At 38.4% G+C, this 20838-nt stretch overlaps 1 protein-coding gene across 1 annotated transcript in view; it reads right to left on the bottom strand.

The window, feature by feature from the left end:
* Positions 1 to 17129, bottom strand: part of LOC126371285 (early growth response protein 2-like) — a 45561-nt gene extending 28432 nt beyond the window's left edge. Inside the window, exon 1 of the mRNA XM_050016583.1 lies at positions 16415 to 17129. Within this exon, the coding sequence (XP_049872540.1) occupies positions 16415 to 16691 (277 nt within the window). The 5' untranslated portion in view covers positions 16692 to 17129. The remainder of the gene's footprint in view (positions 1 to 16414) is intronic.
* Between the last annotated feature and the right edge of the window lie 3709 nt (positions 17130 to 20838).

Genomic DNA, 20838 nt, shown 5'->3' with positions numbered 1-20838 from the left:
GCGTCGCTCGTGTCGTTGTGTGATCATAGGCTAGTTTCCAACTAGTCAAATCAGTTACTTTTTACTAAACGTCAAAACACGAAATGACTATGGAATTTATATGAAAGAATCACTGTGACGTCATAGGCAAACGTGATAAAATGTCAGACTTATTATAACGTTTTTCTTGATGAAAATTCCTAAATAAGTTAAATAGAAAAAAATAAATTATTTGAATTACTTTTAGATCTGTCTTTATACCTGGTACTCGACTTAAATAAGAGAGGTAGGTATGCTTATATTATTCAGATATGTAGGAAGGAATGGAAGGAGATGAACGAATCGGAATTGTATAAAGGTTGTACGTGATATAGTCGGAAGAACGAACGTACCGTGAAAAATTCAGGTGTTTTTATTTATTTATTTAATCACTTCTATTACTTCTCACTTCTAGGTCAAAGGTATTTACTCTATTTCGTACTAGTTTTTCATCAGCTTGAATTGATCCAGTGGTTTAGGCTTGAAAATATCTATTTTGTATACCTAAAAATTGTCCTCAAAATTTTGGGTAGTGATGCTATAAAAATAAAACAATTACCAGACACTCGTCCATCGTTAAGAAACACTCGGAAGTCTGCAAAAGTATTTTACGGTCCGCTTAATGAGTTTTTAAGACTGATGGCATGTCATCTCGAGGAAGTAAACAAGACTCTTCGGTAATAATCTGTCGGCAAGGTTGCGCTTGTCTTAGTGGACCATTCAAGTGCCTTTTGAATTTCGTAGACACTCAAAGTAGAGTTATGCAGACTAATTTGTCCGGTGTTGACCGCCGGCGGTCAGGGCCTTGCTCTTGCCCATCAATTAGTGTATCCGCTTTTTTCTACGCTGTTTATTACATTAGTGTTCCGTCTCATGATGAGTCAAACCCGAGGGCACGCGCTGGCAATAATTAGTTTAATGCATTAACTGAATCTCTGACTCGTTGGTATACATCACTCGTGTGTAGATGTTACAAAATGTCTGTTATATTCCAAGTGGATCCCCATTTTCGAGAGTGTGTCGCGTGCAACCGTTTTAGTTTAGAAAAATAGGGCGATTGCACAAAACTTAAAACGAGTTACACATTGGCTCGCATCCAGCTTCGCAACACTGATACCATTAAATTGTCGTCTTGTCTTAAATTCTAAAAAGCGTTTAAAAATATACGTGAATGTGGATTGTATTTTGTTTTGCAGTAGTGTCGTGGCTATCCGCACTTCGTTATCGTGATTAATAGTTTTGTAGTAGGAATATTTGTCTCATTTTCTGGTTTAATTGCGCGTGTCCTCTTAAATGTTAGGGACGCAGCCGTTTGATGTCAATCTTTGTTGCAACATTGTTTATTTTTCCTGACTTTTATTAGGTGCGTTTACCTATATAGTGGCTCTTGCCTGACGTTGTTCTCAGGGCAGCTCCGCGCTGACGAATTTAGTGGAGTTTGTCACGTAACTGGGACGCAGGAATTCTCGCGCTCTGAGGTATGCCACTCCAGATATCATCTAAGGAGCGACAAAACGTGCGTCGGGCAAAACATTGTTACAATTTAACATAACACAAAGTTCATTTTGATTTCGCAAATTTAGGTAGGTATCTAATTCATTAAATAAACCTTTTTTAATTCTAACTATTGACTAAAAAAATCTGGGTATGTCTTTTACCTTAAGAGCCGTATATTTAAAGAACCACATGCGAATCAATTCAGCGGTTTACGAGATTTACTGGAACATATTATATAGAACTGACTTCCTTTACCGTCCTTATAGATAAAATGTATTGATAGGTATCAATATTGTCTTATTGAGCTATATATTTAAGATAGCCCTAGTAGCCTATTTGGTAGAACGCCTGCCTCTCAATTTGAGGTCGCAGGTTGAATCCAGCACAGGCCTAAACCAATCATTGTCGAATTTGTTTTCGACATATTCATGCTTGGATCATAAATTATGATCACGTGCTCAGCGGTGAAGGAAAAAATCCTGAGGAAACCCACATTCCCGAGAAATGCATTTTTTAGGTATGTAACTTTTTTATGTAAATTTTTCCTTCGCGAGTTGGATGGTCAGACAGGCAGTCGCTTCTGTAAAAAACCGGACCTGTCAAATCTTCAGGTTAGATAAGCGGACCGAACGGGATAATGTTAGAAAGATGATGGGATATAGATTTAAGGAATCTGTAGTATAACTGTTATTTACTAAAACGAGTATATGCGGAGGTGTAGGCAACTTGCAGTAATACAACTTAGTAAGCCATGTTTCGGTTGATGTTAGCCCCGCAACATTTTGTCATCATCAACTTCCGGCACGAGATAAGAGGAGATTGCAAACTGACGTGAATATTTTATGTGCTTCGTGATTTCCAGAAGCCGGTTTATTATACGCTACTTGAATTTCATATCTCTATGAGTCAGTTGTAATCTGATGTTAAAAGTTTTATGACAACGAGTTTAAGGAGTACATAGATATACCGCAGAAGGTAGTTTTATTGTAACTAATTACTGCTACTAAAAACATTGTTTTATGGCGAAGTCAATCGTTCGTATCGAGACTGAGTCAGCTGTAATCGATACACAGTAATTGCAGAGCATGTATCGAGTAAGACAATGGCTCGGACGACGAATAGATCGTATCAGACGCAGTTACACGCGTTTAAGTAATTGCGGGAACCGACATTGTTAACCGGTCGACGCAAATTGGGCATTAGCGATAATTTATAGGGTTTGGAATAAACTCGCATTGTCATGGAGTATTTGAATATGTATCGTGTGGGCTCGGCGCCCGATGGTCCCTAATGATAGCAATTGTTCTGCATTATTGAGCGCAGGTGCGCGCCCGCGGGCTCGCGGCTCTGCGCACCACAATGTCAGATGACATTCTAAACACTTCCTAAGCTCCCCCAGACAGAAAGTTTCGACAGAAGTTCCAAAATACACAAACTAACAACTAAGTCGATCAAATCTAAGTTATTTGAACCGTAATTGGTTTCTTGAAGCGACTATTTAGATCCGAAATTTTAATAAAGGATTATTTATTTAATCGTTATAATCTATTTGATTAACCTACTTAATATAAAAAAATTGCATTTTTTATGCAGAATTAAAGTTGTAAAACCGAATGTCTTTTTGAAAGTCAAACCATTGTTTAACTATTTTGTCTTTAAATCTAAAATACAAGAGGTTAAGGTTCTCTGTATCTGTTTATAAAAAATAAATTTAACACAATTAATTCATAGCACCAAGTCTGACCATTATGTCAATCATTCACAGGTTACAGAAATGGGGACGACACGAGATGAGTCAGCGGCAATTTCGGCGCTGCAAAGCGGATGATCGCTGGTGAGGTTAGATTGTCAATTTATGTGTGGTGACGTGAGACGGCGCGGGTCGGCTCAAAGGCACGTGCGTGCTCTGTGCCCCGGCGGTGGCTGTTCAAACACGTCTCTATCGCCAGATCTGGGAACGTCCAGGTGTAATAGCCTAGCCATGTGGGCACCTCTGAAGCCGCCGCCGAAGTGTATCGTGGGATGCAGTTTCGGAGTGTCGTTAGTCGTTACATCTTGATTGGAGTGATGGGAGCAACGTTTTTTGATTCATGGGGTCATCTAGGAGTATGGGCTCTAAGTTGTACGTTGTTTGTTGGTAAGCTATTTGTACGGAAATTTTAATGAAAAAAAATAACGGATATCTGTTTGAAGTTTCATAGGTACATATAGATAATTGAATAGGTCATCTGTAATGGTAAGCATCTATCACTTGAATATCGACAAAGTTTCTTTATTAAAAGTAAAGAAGACCTTGGATGGCGGCGCGGTGATTTTGTGATGACAAAATAAAGCCAGCAGCTTCTTGAACGAATGTGATTACAAAAAAGTTTCCATACCGATTTAAAGAATAGTCTTAAATATTTATGTTTTCATCAAAAAGTATCAAGAAAAAGTACTTAGAGTGAGGATTAGACGAAGTACTTATTTTACATTTCGTGAAATTTAGTCTGGATAACTATAAATATATTTTTTAGAAAGCCAATATTATTTTGAATCTACGTAAATCTGAGCTTATTCTATTACACTCATAAAAAATCAGTTTCATTTTAAATATTACCTACCTACGTATAGTAATTACTGAGGCTTATTGTTTCTACAAGAACATAGGTACGTACCTACATTGTTATGGCTAAAAGTAATTTTATTTTCTAGGAGGTGGAATAAATTAAAGATTTTTTTACTGTAGACAATTTCTACATCACTTCAGTCGATAGGAGGTGGAGATTATTGGCTCCGCCTCTTTTCAATTGGAAAGAAACAACGATATATCAGCGATATACAGAACCTCTTTTTAAATAAATTTCTATATGTGCTAGGTATATAATATATGTTACAGTTTTACAAGTAAATTTATGTATAGGTGAAAAAACTGAGATTCGTTGGTCGGTTTCTCTTTTTGTTTATCCACAAGTTTTGAAGTTTGATGAGAACAACAGAAAGTGTTTTATAATTAACTTGTAACTCTTAAGGCACTGTTTTAAATGAAAGTCAATACTTAGGAGGAAATAATGATAAGAAACTTGTTTGTGGTAAATTTTCCCTATTGACTTATAAGAGGTTATTAACCAATTACGCATACAAGCTAGAGTATTTACTTGTAACAGAACATAAGGCGCTTCCAGTGTGTGGGTAAAACCAGAACGGTGGCCCTCGATGTTCAACAACTTCATTTTCGTCATTTCACTGGCTTGCTCCGGGTCCCGGTGGGGACACGTCACAAAAAAACACATTTTACCCGACTGCGGCGAAGCAAAATGGAGGATTATATGTTTGACCGCTATGTGTGTATGCACGTCTGTTCCAACCTAACTTCTAAACCACGCGTTAGAATTTAACAAATGAAGTGTCACTAGAAGCGTCTTAATTGTCCGGTGGTTATAGGCTTCGTGACGTCACGCTAAATTTAATGTGGCGCCCTCTAGAAGACTTAAACTGAGGACGAAAAAATATTTTTTTTCCAATGGTATTGTGTTGGGTATCAAATGAAAGGGCTTAACTTACACTTTACAAATATGTACATATTACTAGCTTTTAATTGCGGGTTTGCTTGTATTCATCCGCTAGTTACGTTGAATTGATTAATAACTACTCAGACATGTACTAGAAAGTTTTTATCTCCAAATCTTACATAAAACTCGTATCGTTGTTACCTTATATAATTTATAAGATTTGTAAGAATTATAATAAATAAGACCCCAAAATAATAATATATTAAATAAAAATATAATTTTAAAAACTAAAACCTCACTACGGAAAATCGCGCTCTAAAAATAATGAAACAAGAAAATAGGTTAGTTTTTAAAATATTTTTTGAGCCCTTGTTTGGCTAGGACTTTACCAGGCTGATCACCCCAGTGTCCGAAAGTAAGATGATCCGTGTTCGGAAGGCATCTTAAGCCTTTGGTTCCGGTTATTACTTACTTACGTATTACGTAGTCGTTACATGAGCCAAGTCAGGAGCTTTTCGCGGCTCAATAATAACTTCACAACCCACACAATTGAAGAAGAATTAATTGATTAAAGCCCGGTACCGGACTTGCACGAATTAGTCATTAATTCCTCATATGTAGAATTTTCTCTAACACAGTTGGCTCGGCTATTATATACGGCGATACGACTCGCCACCAATCACGTTAGTCTAACAGAAAGCTCGGTGAAGCGTGACTACTTAGTTCGTCTTCCGATGGATGTACCGTCTACCGAATATTCCTATAAAATGTAACTAAGTAAATATTTTTATAATAGTGTCTAGGAGCAATGAAAACACATTGGTCCTAATCTACCTAATGTTCATTTGTTGTTGTCGTAAGATTAAGTTTACGCATTTTTTTTTCCAATAAGAAGGACTATCTAGGTCTGAATATCACGAATCTATCAAATTCTATTTTTCTACGACGTCACAGTGTGCTTTTACAAATTCCAAAGTAATTCCGTGTTTTGATGTTTAGTAAAAAGTAAAACTGATTTGACTACTTGGAACCAGCCTATTTGTAATCGGAAAAACATAATGTTTTCTTTTGATAGAACAACAAATTTACATAATTAAAACACATAATACTGGGTTCTTACGGCGTTTTAAACAATCATATGAGACCCGATATTATGTTTTTTTTTTAATTATGATAATAACCGCGTAAACCTCAAAGTATAAACAAATTAACAGTTTATTTTCCTTTACTTTTGCGATAAGACTTTCCTTCTTGCCAAATTCCATGTTTTAGGTAGGTAGGTATATTTCTAGTGAAGCACCTATGTCATAGGTTTAGATTCCCCTACGAAATGTTAGGAAATAAGGCCAATAGTACCCGTATCTTTGGATTGCGTTGATGTAGAAGCTTAATTTTTTACAGCTTTAATAAAAAAACTTCGACACAATATTAGCTAAAATATTAGATGTTAATTTCAACTTGATACCTCATAGCGTTCACAAGAAAGAGAAGAGAAAAATTAAAAATGCGTTTCCATGAACCTACCTAAGCTATTTCTATTCGAAGAAAAGAAGGAGACACCTCCCCCTATTGTAACATGCTAGTAAGGTACCTCCCAACGATACATTCTAGGGAATCTATAATACCTTTTCCTGGCATGAGGGATTATGAGAAAAGGGTCTGGGTTCGCAAAAGAGACTTCCATTTTGAAAGAGCCGCTATTGCAAGTGTACATTCAATGCTGCACAAACAACCCAATGCACCACATACAGAAAACTAGAAGATTTCTTGCTATTTAGAGTAGAATTTATAAGTAGATACCTATCTAGATACCTAAGTAGATAACTATATTATAGTAAGCCATCATCATTATCTCCCTAGCACTATCCGGATTTTTCACGGGGTCCGCTTACCTAACCTGAAGATTTGACAGGTCCGGTTTTTTACAGAAGCGACTGTCTGACCTTAAAATCCGCGAAGGGAAATCCAGCCCAATACAGGTTAGGTCACTTATATCTGAAAATGCATTTCGCGGGAATGTGGGTTTCCTCACGATGTTTTCTTTCACCGCTGAGCACGTGATAATCATTTATGATCCAGACAAGATTTCGAAAACAAATTCGACAATCATTGGTTTATGCTTGTGCTGGATTCGAACCGGCGACTTCAAAGTGAGGGGCAAGCGTTCTACCAACTGGGCTACCACGGCTTTTATGTTACAAGCCATACTACTAGAGTAATAACAAAAATAAGTATGTTTATCGTTCGAAAGACGATGTAGTGACTAAGATTGAGAAGGGGATGTTAAATTGGTTTGGGCACGGTATATAAGGTGAAGGTTGGTGGTAGGGCCGGCAGAGGAAGACCTAGAAGAACGTACATTGACCACATTGGAGATGTTCTTAGAAAAGGTTTAGTACGATCTACTCTGAATCTGGATCTACTATGTCGGAGGGGGGTGAGGTAAACCTAGCTCAAACGCTGGTGGAGAGCGGAGAGTTGCTCATCTATATGTAGTATTAATCCTTATTCTATGCTGTGGGTCTACCTCGATAGGAATTACTAAAAGTGGCTCTTTTGTATAGGACTCTCTATTTACGTATAATATAAGCTACATTTTGTTTGTATTTTTAGTTGGTATGTAAACCTCTCAAAGATGAAAATTCTTATGTTTTTCTGGCTGTTATCTTAGAAGACTTCTAGAGATTATATCTTCTCATGAATGCGAAGATTATGTTCTTTAAAAATACATTTCACTTGGAATCTTGCGTTGGAGGCTACTCTATTTTTCCACTGGCTTTTCTTTATGTTACTATAGGAATGGTATAGGGTTTCTTGTTGTAGTATAGAAATTCTGATATAAATACCTGATACAATAACTCTTTACTGCACAAAACCACAATAGGACAGAAGAAGTACAGTGTAGTACAAAAGGCTTATACTTTGTTTACCATTCCAAACAAGTGTGACAATGTTTCCCAAAAAATGATGAGCCATGTACCTATTTGGACAATGCGTTGATAGATAACCTATCACTCTACAGTGGAACGAATATTAGGAGGGCGCGTTGTCTTGCTGATGACTTATGGCTCTGCCCACCCACCACTAAGGATACGGGCATGACTATGTATGTCATAAGCAATCGGCCTCCGTGGTCTAGTGGTTGAGCGTCGTACTCACGATCCAGAGCTCCCGGGTTCGAATCCCGGTGGGGACATATTACAAAAAATCACTTTGTGATCCCTAGTTTGGTTAGGACATTACAGGCTCATAACCTGATTGTCCGAAAGTAAGATGATCCGTGCTCCTGAAGGCACGTTAAGCCTTTGGTCCCGGTTACTACTTACTGATGTAAGTATGTAGTCGTTACATGAGCCATGTCAGGGGCCTTTGGCGGCTCAATAATAACCCTGGCACCAGGGCTGATGAGGTTGGTATTCCACCTCACAACCCATACGATAAGAAGAAGTCAAGCAATGTGCAGGCAATGTTTCAGTCACTCGTTATCAGTTACCTGTTCGTACTTTGCAACCATCGACTAACCAAGCAGCCTATCGACAAGAATTCATTCTAAGTTCGTTAGTTATTTCGGCTAACTGTTTGCAGCTAGTTTTACCAGACGAGTGTTTATTTAATAAATGTCTTATTTTTTTATTGTGTATGCGTGTGTACTGCGTATCTGTGTAATACTAATATTAGTGAGTAAGAAATCATTGTTACTAACATCCCGTATTTTTTTTCATTTAGTCTTCTTCTTCTATCGTATGGGTTGTGAGGTGGAGTACCAACCTCATTATCCCTGGTGTCAGGGTTACATGACATGGCTCATGTAACGACTACTTACTTACATTAGTAAGTAGTAACCGGGACCAACGGCTTAATGTTCTTCCGAAGCACGGATCATCTTACTTTTTGGACAATCAGGTGATCAGCCTGTAATGTCCTAACCAACCTAGGGATCACAAAGTGATTTTTGTGATATGTCCCCACCGGGATCCGAATCCGGGGCCTCCGGATCGTGAGCCCGACGCTCAACCACTGGGCCACGGAGGCCGTTTCATTTAGTAAAAAATGTGTTATTATAATATAGTAGTTTAACATCCCAAACAATACAAAAGGTTAGACATCTCTCAAACATTACAAGCTGTAATGGCAATGTTAACGGTCGGCGCGCGATAACGCTGGCGATGGCGGCGCGGATGATTACCCGCGTCCGGTCCAGATAACGCTAGAACGCTGATCCCGAATATTGCCAGACCTGACTCAGGAATACCGAGCCCGCAGCCGCCGCAGGAATGCCAATGTCAGTGATGACACTCCGACAGATTCTAAGTACTCAAATTGTCATTTAAGTTTCTTCTTCATGTTTGCTGTGTCTGCAATCAGTATCTCTTTTTTTTTACTATGAGTAGATTTGTTAGGAACAAAGTTTCAAGTAAATATTTTATAAGTTTTAAGTACATATCAATAGCTGATGTGAGTCGTACAACCGCTCGTTTTAATGGATCTGGGCGGTCAGTAAGCTGCATGTCCTAAGAGCGGTGGGCCAGTATTGACACTCAGTGGCGACCTCAGGATGGATATAATATCCGGCCAAGTGGTTAATGCTATTTGCGGCAAATTTACAGTTGTCACATCACTAACTTAAGAATCACGCTCTTATCGGTGTAGCATTCTCCATGCTACTGTTGCCTTTCGCCCCGTAGTACTCTGTCTGACGCGAATGGGATGGCGCCAAGAGTAGAATATTTCAAAGCCTTCTATGTCTATTTTTTTTAATGTAAAGTAAGTATGTCACTTCAAAAAATTTGCATAGAAACGAGGTAGACCCCAAAAAAGATGGAGTAATGAAACTGATGAACTTGTTGCCTATCGGACAGATTGGTGGCGACCGAGAGGGGCCCAACAGTGGGGCAACATAGGCTAGAAGTACACATAGACTATACTCTTAATTTGGGTAGTTAGAGGTACAGCATCGCATGATGAGCGTTTCACCGAGCCCGGGACTGTGGTCGATCGCCAACTGTGTTAGTGAAAATTGCACTTCAGATAAATTATTAACTCATCGATACGTGTTCGATACGGAGGATACCGAACCAGCATTCGAGAGGCACTAACTACAACGAAGAAATTTTAATAAATAAATAATTAAGTATGGATAACATACATATATGCATCTTTTATCTTTTTTTTTTGGTACAAATGATAACCCTTTTTATTACACCCAGGCAGGCACAATTATATCTGCCACTCATTATTATTCTGATCAAAATAAAGAGAAGCAATATACAGGGTGTCTAACACCCTGTATAGGTAGCAACATTAGTCTGTACATAATGTGATCCAAATATCGAGCAACAATTATTTTCATATAAGTATGCTTTTGTCATTGCAATGTATTTTGGAATAATTACGTACTTACCCGATTAATGAGAAAATAGATAATTATCACGTTAAAGCTGTACAACGCCATCTACATTGTATTTGGTGAACGTTGCCTGGAAAGTCCCTCATTTTATTTTACAAGGTAAGTAAATTAAATAATAAGTCTTTATTTATATGGATGCAGGTTTAATTTGTAAAGTGTGCTGCAAGCTTATTTTTTTGTTGATTTATTTGCCATTTTTACGACTTTGCTCATTTGTACGTGAAATAGTGTGTTCATATTCCTTATGCAACAACGGCCAACAGTAAACAACTGAATATTCAGGGACGGAGAGATATTTTGGTTTACCTTATTTACAACTGTTTCATGGGATTTGTTTTAAGAAGTGATTAATCAATTTTTGAAGATAAAAGGTAGTTGAAGGTTACGAAAAGTAGGTACTTGTTAGACGAATTTTTTAGATTTGCCTCGAATGGCGTTTCGTTATTAATAAATGATTATTATATTAGTTCAAAGTGTGCACCTAGGATTTCTCCTTTAGTAGAAACGTGTTGGCTGGAGTAGATACAGGGTGTTAGTGACATTGTAACGAATACTGAGGGGTATGATTCAGCTCATTATTCTGAGTTAATATCAAGTGGGGCAGCATAGGTCTCCACCAACCCGCAGTGGAGCAGCGTGGTGGAGTATGCTCCATACCCCCTCCGGTTGATTGAGGGGAGGCCTGTGCCCAGCAGTGGGGCGTATATAGGCAGTTTATGAATATCAAGTGGAATTTTCCATCGCAAAAGTATAGAATTGAAAATAATAAAAAAAAAAACTAAAAACAAATAACGAATTTTGCGACGGAAAAATCCACTTGATATTAACTCAGAATCATGGTCTGAATCATCCCCCTTAGTATTCGTTACGATGTCACTAACACCCTGTATAATAATGTTTGGTGTTGGTTAGATTCCAAAGATTTATTTGGATTAATTTATGTGATTGAATTCTTTATGGCGATAATCTTTCAGATCTTATACAAAAGTATTCAGATCGCTTTGTGTGACAATCATGTTAAATATATCACAAATAAACAACTAGATAATAGCAATATAAGTACTTTTTTAGAAGACACGTGGGTGTGTGGACAGATCAACACACAATGATTGTGTTCTTTATCTTCTTCTTCTATAGTGTGGGTTGTGAGGCGAATTACCAACCTCATCAACCCTGGTGTCAGGGTTACTATGACTCATTTATAACGACTACGTACTTACACAGTAAGTAGTAACCGGGACCAACGGCTTAACGTGCCTTCCGAAGCACGGATCGCTTTACTTTCGGACAATCAAGTGATCAGCCTGTAATGTCCTAACCAAACTAGGGACCACAAAGTAATTTTTGTGATATGTCCCCACCGGGAATCGAACCCAGGACCTCCGGATCGTAAGCCCAACGTAGCAAGTAACGGAGGCCGTTCTTGTCTTGTGTTCTTTATAATATGATTGAACAATATATGGGCGATGGGCTTATTGCCCTGATAGGGATTATGATCGTGAATTTAACATAATACAACGTAAGCTCACGAGTACGTATATATTCCAATTGGGTCTTCTTCTATCGTGTGGGTTGTGAGGTAAATTACCAATCCCATCAACCCTGGTGTCAGGGTTACTATTGAGCCGCCAAAGGCCCCTGACATGGCTCATGTAACGACTACTTACTTACATCAGTAAGTAGTAACCGGGACCAACGGCTTAACGTGCCTTCCGAAGCACGGATCATCTTAATTTTTGGAAAATCAGGTGATCAGCCTGTAATGTCCTAACCGAATTAGGGATCATAAAGTGATTTTTGTGATATGTTCCCACCTGGATTCGAACCCGGGACCTCCGGATCGTGAGCCCATCGCTCAATTACTGGACTACGGAGTTCGCATTCCAATTGGATAGTCAGAGGTATATTCAAGATAAACTAAGTACCCCCCACCTCACCGAGCTTCTTCATAGACCAACATGATAGTGAATTTATGTATGTTTTTATTTATTTCTATCAAATGTGTCATTTCTCTCTCTCTATTTAAGAGCTGCGCTCTTGTCGGTGGAGTAACCGCCATTCCTCTCTTCTTCCCGCCAAAACCTTCACCTCCCGATACGACACGACCTGCACCTTCTCTTTTATTTGTTTCATAAATGTTATCCTAGGTCTACCCCTTCCTCTCTTCCCTTCAATTTTTCCTTCTATAATGTTTGTTATAAATGAATCGTGTCGTATCAGGTGGCCAATCATATTTCCTCTCCGGTTCTCTATAGTCTTCAATATGGTTCTCTTTTCTTCAACTCTTTCCAGCACTTTTTCATTTGACACCATTTCAGTCCAGCTTATACCCTCCATCCTTCGCCAACACCACATCTCAAACGCTTCCAATCTCTCTCTGTCTCTCTGTGTCATAGTCCACGTTTCACTTCCATAGAGTGCAATGCTCCAAATATATGATTTAATAAACCGTTTCCTTATTTTTAATGATATGTTTTTGGTTTTCAAAATGTATTTAGGTCATTTACCACCCTTAAAAATTTACCCAACCAACGAACAAAAGAACCAAGTACAATAGTGAGAATGTCGAATTTTCCTTTATTAAATCTGCCTAAATTACAATATTTGAGCGTCATAATACTTAGCTCGTCTTTGCCCTTATTATGGGTACTTTTTTCCGATATTTCTAAAGGTATATTAAAAGATCCAGATGACTAATTATTTATTTCAGATTCTATATTGAAATATACAAATCCTATCTTGTGATTGATTGAAACTGACAACTGCTGTAAATTCATTGATATTTTAGCCAATCATAGAAACTAAGTTACACGAACTCTGCGAAAGCCTTTGGGTTTTTTTAAAATACTTTCAGGGTCCACTTTAGCTTCCAGTTACATTTTTTTTTATCTTTAATTTGTTATGTAAACTGTAAGAATATAAATAAAATAGGTACTTCACCTATCGACAAAATAATGCTGTCTGATGTTAGGTAGAAAATCTTGAAGGAAGTACAAAATGGGTCATATCTCCTAAACCTGAACATATATGAGGGTGATCCTTTATGATTTTTTTTTGTTTTCTGAGGGATGTATGTGGGGAGTAAGGTGGGTGGGTAGGTGGGTCTATCTTAGACAGGCGTATCAAATATTTTTAATTTAGACTGTTCAAATTCTCCCCTTTCAATGAATCAGGTGAACAGTATATTTTTACGTTATCTAAACCTTTGACGTATTTTAACTTAAACCTGTTTATGCAAGCATGTTTGTCCAATGATAGCTCTTTTGTGCGATAGGCGGAGGCGAGAATCTTTTACAACAAAAGTATGAGATTGCTTTGATATGAAAATGTCAAGTGTTACAGCTTTAGATAGCTGTATAAGAAAAATACACAAAACATATTATATATTACTTTTTTATGTAGGAGTACAAAATGTAACAAATAAACTTTAAAATTACTTAGATCTATAGCTATGTCCACGGACGAATCAAATAAGCCTTTCTCTGATATACATACAACTCATTTGACGTGTGCTGTCAAACTCATTCTCTCGGGTTATTGGCCAATGTAAAATTTTGAGAGGGTTGTTTAAATTTCTGCCTAAAATAGATCTATGTTCCATAAACTTCATGCCTGTCGATTACCCGTCTCTTTCCTTTCCGGCGAATAACAAAATGTCAGGTAAAACTTAAAATAAAATTAGATAGTGTACACTGGACTCAGCACCATTATCTTCGATGGGCAGGTTAAGTTATGTAATCGAAATCAACTGAGGTTGGTTAGGAATGGATATCTTTTAAAGTAGTGCAGTCGTGTATCTTTAGTGCATTCATCTCTCAGCTGATCATATTGCTCCATAAATGCATTGTACGTCATAGAAGTATATCAAAAAAGTTGTTAGAGTACGTAAGTAATATTTTACCAATGATATTATTATGAAACATTATTGGGCACGCGCCGAAGTCATCACATTTTATAAATCTTTGCATTCGACGTCGCGTACCCATCCGCGTCACACGACTCGCATTTTACTGAAAAATGCGATGACTTCGGCGCGTGCGAGTGCGGCTCCTGTGACGCGTCTAGGTGAGCGAACGCTTGGTTAAAGGTGGTTGGTGGTTAAAGGTGAACACCTTTAACTAGACGTTACAACTTCGTGAAAGTTTCTCATTTGTTTCAGCAAGTACTGTACTATTGAATAATAAGACAGTAATCGTAGAAAGTATTCTTAGAAATTGTATTATTTATGCCAGTTCTAACAATCACTGCTTATATTATTGTAATGTAAATAGTCTCTTTTAAATTATAGGTTTATGAGCGTTTCCGTATTATTCGTTGTCTAACAGAAAACTCGGTGAAGTGTGGGTACTTAGTTCATCTTATGATGGAAGTACCTTTGAATATCCCAATAGGAATATAGTAGTGAGCTCAAGCGTAAGCGCGAACAAAATCTAACTTTACCCATGCGTGTTGGTAGAGTTATATTTTTTGCGCGCCTGTGTCATTTTACAACAATACGTACGAGTTGAATTTACTTAGGTACTTAACATCTCGCGTCTTTTATCGATAGATACTTCTATCGTCAACTGGCACAACTACAAAGTGAGTTGTCGCAGATACATCCTCTTTGTATCGAGAATAAACGCCATGGTCACTCACCCTCCGGTCCTCCGGAGGGTAGTGTTGCTCTGTGACTATTATAGATGGCGATACGGATCACCACCTATTCATCTATTAGGTTGGTCTAACATAAAGCTTAGATGAAGCGTGGGTGCTCAATTCATCTTGCGATTTTGTCTCACAACTATATTCACTATGAGTTCACGTTTATGTTTTACGTAAGTACCTAATTTTTTTCATGTTTCATTTCATGTTTGCAACTAAACAAAAAAGAAGTTACTTTATACTAAATATAGTGTACGTATAAATTGTAATTGTATTTGTGCTAAGGGACTGGATTGCGGGATAGAAATTAAGTGATCTTTAATGATCCTTTGTTGAAAATAAAACAAATATATACTTAAGTACTTATTTATTCATTTGGTAGCTTTTGCAAATAATAAAGAGCGAATTTTATTAATGTTGTGAAATTATATTTTATTACAAATAATCATAATTTTCCTTCCGCACGCGTTTTCTTTTATGTAAATTCAAGGAAGAAACGATGGGATCCTGTATGTGTGTGTGTGTGTCCTATTCAGATCATCGTGTCAGGGGCCTTTGGCGGCTCACTGGTAACCCTGACACCAGGGTTGATGAGGTTGGTACTCCACCTCACAACCCACACGATAGAAGAAGAAGATCATCATGATTCTATTGTCTTTATACAAACGAAACTACAAGTGACAATCTGACGTCTCATGGCTTTGCCTTCTAATACAGTAAAATCTGCTGCGTTAAGAGATGATTCTAGGTAGGTACATTGGCTGTGAAACATTGTTCATTGCCAGTAGACAATTTTATGCTCTACAACTTTCCCATTCAGGGTGGATACATTATACAGAATTTTATTTTTTCTAAAACCTGTTTTTGGATCTTCTGACATTTAATTTCTGGTCTCGCGAACACGTGACAAAATGAAATTATATATTAGCTTATCTATTTTACCCGTAAGTATTATTTCCCTACGGAACTACGAGCGTGACTGTTAGTGTTAAAATTGATAGAAATGTGTACCTAACAAGTGAATAAGTGAGTTGAAGTTTAGTATGAATGTCAGCGAACTTATAGCAAACTTGTAGCAAAGAGGCCTAGTCAGTCGCCTACGCAACCTGTTGCGTTCGCCAAACGTGTTGGCATAAATCTACCGAGGAATACAGACTGAAGGAATACAATCTCATTGTCGCATCACTTTGACATCTAACAACAATCTAACCTCTAAACAATACGTGCTAGAGCTTATTGTATCTACTGAACAGTAAGAATGTAGCACGCAAAATAGAGTTTAAAACTCGAAGCAAAATTATTAATTTAACTTAAATATAAAAACCGGTTTCCCGGGTAAAAAGTTGTGTTGTCATACCAAAATGCTCACCGTGCGAGGCGGGAGTAAAGTAGAGCGCGAACAGGTCGTCGACAGAGGCGGTGGTATTGGGCGGGTGCGGCGCGTGCGGCTGGTGCGGGCCTTGCACGTAGGGCTGCGGCTGCGCCAGCGGCGGCGGCGGGCCCGCGTAGTGCAACCCGCTCGGGCCCGCCTCCACCAGCAGCTGCATCTGGGAGATGTCCACGAACTCGTCGCCGTCGCCGCGCCCGCCCAGCTCCTCGTCCTCCGGCCGCCGCATCGCGATCACCGAGAGCATGGCACGCGCGCATCCCCGCACCCCGCCACACACAGCGCACGCGGTCCCACCGCGCTTTTACACCACACAACACACCGGCGCACGCGCCACTCCACTATCCACGGTACCACCGATTATTACTTTACTTATGCTCTAACAATTGACGCGATCACAGAACATTACGTATAGGAAACTACGAAAAACCGGCACGGTGATCACACTATAGGGTCACGAGCGATCTAATGATAAATGAACACAGATTTCGCACGCGGAGAGTGTCGTCGCGCGGAGAACGCCACATCCTCGACTGAGCGAGTGCGCGGCGAGGGCGTGCTCGCGGCCGCCCCCGTCCAGCTCGGTCGTCGGCCGGCGCGCGCCCTATCAATGGACGCTAGCCACCCGGTCGAGGTCGGCGTTCATTCACGACGGCCGCGTTAATGGCGTTCGAGCCGGGCGCCCTCGGTTGCCGCCGGTCGCCCACGTGCGCGAGAAAATGGCGCGGCGGCGTCGCGACGTTGAAGGGAGGCGCGCGAAAAGCGCGGGGCGCACAAGTGTAGTGATGTGATGGCAGTGCGGCGGGCGGCGCGGGCGCGTGGGCGCGCGTGGGTAGCGGAGGCTCGGCGTGCTGCGTGACGTCGCCGGCGTCGCTCCCGCCAACCAACACTTTCTCTGCGCGCTGAATCACGCACCGCTTTCGTACGCTACGCGGCCGCGGCGGCTCCCGGCACCCGACCGTTTTGGTCATGCCACAATTAGCTCGTGGCACGCGCGCTCCCGTGACGTCGGCAGCCCGGTTCGAATACTCCACACGTTACGTAGTTTAGATAAATCATTTGACCTAAAAATACGTCTTCGATTATACGCGTGGCTGTGTAAGCCACGTTACAGTTTGTATTTCTCCATTTTTCAATCTTGACGTAAGTTATAGGTATGTTTGTCATAACAATGTTATCAAATAACGGAGAAGTGTTTATAACACACCGAAGTAATCACGCTTCTCGGCTCTATCCACCCCGATAGAGACCACGGCCGTGAGTTAAGTTTTCGTACGTATCTGTCAAATCTAACTAAATGAATTAGAGTATCCTCTAATCAGCACTATTGTAAGTCGTGGGAAATTTTACACGTTTTTACCAAACGTTCCATATTTGGTGTGCTAGTTGTTGAGTGACATTTGGGGCGGACAAATTAATGTTATTTCCGTTGTCTGACATTTACGAAAATATGAATAATTAAATGAAGAACGTTATGTTATATTCTCCCCAAACTGATGCGAGTACCCATATGAGCGTTAGCCTAATAAAATGCTACATATTATATCCATCTAGAGAACTACAAGATCAAGCCTCGTGTTTATTTTGTGTTCTGCCCACCCTGAAAGATATTACACGTGTGAGTATCTGTCACAAAATGTCATGGAGTGGGCGTTGGAGTGAATTATTCCATATTTGAAATGGTGGATTACAGACAATTTCCGAAGTAGGGAAAGGTCGTGAAGCGTTGGGCGTTGCCATGGCGACCACCTGTTGATCCCACACGGCCGGGTAAATGTCAAAGTGCAAGCCGCCTGCGCTCTCCGCGCCCTCGCTCGAGAGCCTGAAATAGTCTCAACAGCTGTTACACTACTTAGGGTTCCGGTGTCCACTAATTGTTTTTGTTTCTACGTCACATCCTTTTCCTAGATGACGATGAATGACTGTTAATTCATGAGGTATGTATAAGTACTCAGATATACAGGGTGTTAGTGACATCGTAACAATTACTGAGGGGGATGATTCAGACCATGATTTTGAGTTGATATCAATTGGAATTTTCCGTCGCAAAGTAATGATTTTTTTAGGTTTTTTAATTATTTTCAATATTATACTTTTGCGATCGAAATTTCCACTTGATATTAACTCAGAATAATGAGTTGAATCATCCCTCTCAGTATTCGTTACGATGTCACTTACACCCCGTACAAGTACGAACAAGTAGCCTCTAGCCATACAAGTAGATAGGGTGTTTGTAACGTCGTAACAAATACTAAGGAGGATGATTCAGACCATGATTCTGACTTGATATCAAGTGGATTTTTCGATCGCAAAAGTATAAAATTGAAAATAATTTTAAAAACTAAAAAAACAATCATTTATTTTGCGACGGAAAATTCCACTTCATATCAGACTTTCCTGTCGGAGAATTCATGAAAATGTTAGTGTTTTTTTATTTTCCGTTCCATACTTCTGTGACGGAAAAGCCACTTGATATCAACTCAGAATCATGGCGTGAATCATCCCTCAAAGTTCAAAATTTTAGCTCTCGCGTATACTGAAGAGCTCAAAACATTAATATTTATGAAACAAGCAAGATAGTATAATAAAAATAAACCTAAATTGCTTTAAATAAAAATAACCCTACATACTTTAAATTTAAAAATAAACCTACATGCTTTAAATAAAAATTAATTACTTATTTACGACTTAGTCACATTTAACTATCATTTGAATATCTTATTAGATACTTTTAACCAAAGGTTAAAACGAAATATTTCTATTGAATTTTTTATCTGGGTGACGACGTCATTAACAAAAGCGGTCCACTGTCAACCTATAATTAAAATTTAAAACTTCTTAAGCCAAAAAGCAATATGAGGTTGATCTTTGGTCATATTAGGTTGGCTTTTATTTCTAGATTCGCATTTTATAATTTATATTTGTTTTTTTTTTATTTTGACATGCATTACAATGTATTTAGTATTAAGTAGATAAGTATACTTATTATGTTAATGTTTCTTTGACTCACTCATATTTTAAAATTCTTAGCATGTCGGTAATCTACGAAACCCCTAATAAAACCCAATTGGCACAGTCTTAGCAGGTTTTTAAAATATATTATGAGAATTCATAATATGAGATACGTGTAGAGTGTATAATACACAAGAACTTTTCAACAAATATTTTATCGATCATTGATTTACTGTAAGTACATAGTTATTATTCTTCTTGCAAAGCTTGCCAAATTAATTATTATAACTGTTTCCACGTGAAATAGAATTTTTATTCTACGGAGCCCACCTGAAATCAGAATTAGAAGTAAGTCAAATTATTAGTTAGTACAAAATTCATCGATGGCTATTTCCGGGAAAATGTGTGGGTACCTGGTAACGCATTTTTTGGCAAGTAATTTATAAATATATGACGAGGAATTATAAATTTAAATAAATTGAAAAATATAAATAGATTATTCTTGGTAGTAAGTATTTTAATACTTTTTAAGTAGATAAATGCTGTAAACTATTCGATGTTCGGTATGTATGGTGTAAAAAAATGTACTTAGTATGTGGGGGAGAGGATTATTGGGACACTCAAGTATTTAAAGTTGCACACTCAAGTTGGGACACTTAAGTAAGTAATTAAAGTTGTAGCAAATAGGATTATTGGGATACCAACGTAATTAAAGTTGTAGCAGATATAATTATTGGTACACTCTAGTAATTAAAGTAGTAGCAGATAGAATTATTGGTACACTCTAGTAATTAAAGTTGTAGCAGATATAATTATTGGTATACTCTAGTAATGAAAGTACTCTAGTAGCAGATATAATTATTGGTACACTCTAGTAATTAAAGTGGTAGCAGATAGAATTATTGGTACACTCTAGTAATTAAAGTTGTAGCAGATATAATTATTGGTACACTCTAGTAATTAAAGTAGTAGCAGATAGAATTATTGGTACACTCTAGTAATTAAAGTTGTAGCAGATATAATTATTGGTACACTCTAGTAATTAAAGTCGTAGCAGATATAATTATTGGTATACTCTAGTAATGAAAGTTGTAGCAGATAGAATTATTGGTACACTCTAGTAATTAAAGTTGTAGCAGATAGAATTATTGGTAACACTCTAGTAATTAAAGTTGTAGCAGATGGGATTATTGGGACACTGACGTAATTAAAGTTGTAGCAGATAGAACTATTGGGACACTCAATTGATTAAAGTCTTCTTTATGAGGTACAAGTATACGTGACAAATGGCGGTTATAATTTGACATTTTGTGTTCTATAGTCAACAGAAACCTTTAATACAGTAGTTTAAAGGTTCCAGACACTTTGGTATAGACCAAACACATGTGCTAAACACTCTAAAACTTGTGTCGTGTCTGGAACCACTACACTAGTTTAAGGGT

The sequence above is a fragment of the Pectinophora gossypiella genome, chromosome 12 (genome assembly GCF_024362695.1).
Source record: "Pectinophora gossypiella chromosome 12, ilPecGoss1.1, whole genome shotgun sequence".
Taxonomy (NCBI): Eukaryota; Metazoa; Arthropoda; class Insecta; order Lepidoptera; family Gelechiidae; genus Pectinophora; species Pectinophora gossypiella.
Note: the sequence above shows the minus strand (reverse complement) of the source record. Positions and strands in the feature narration are given on the sequence as shown.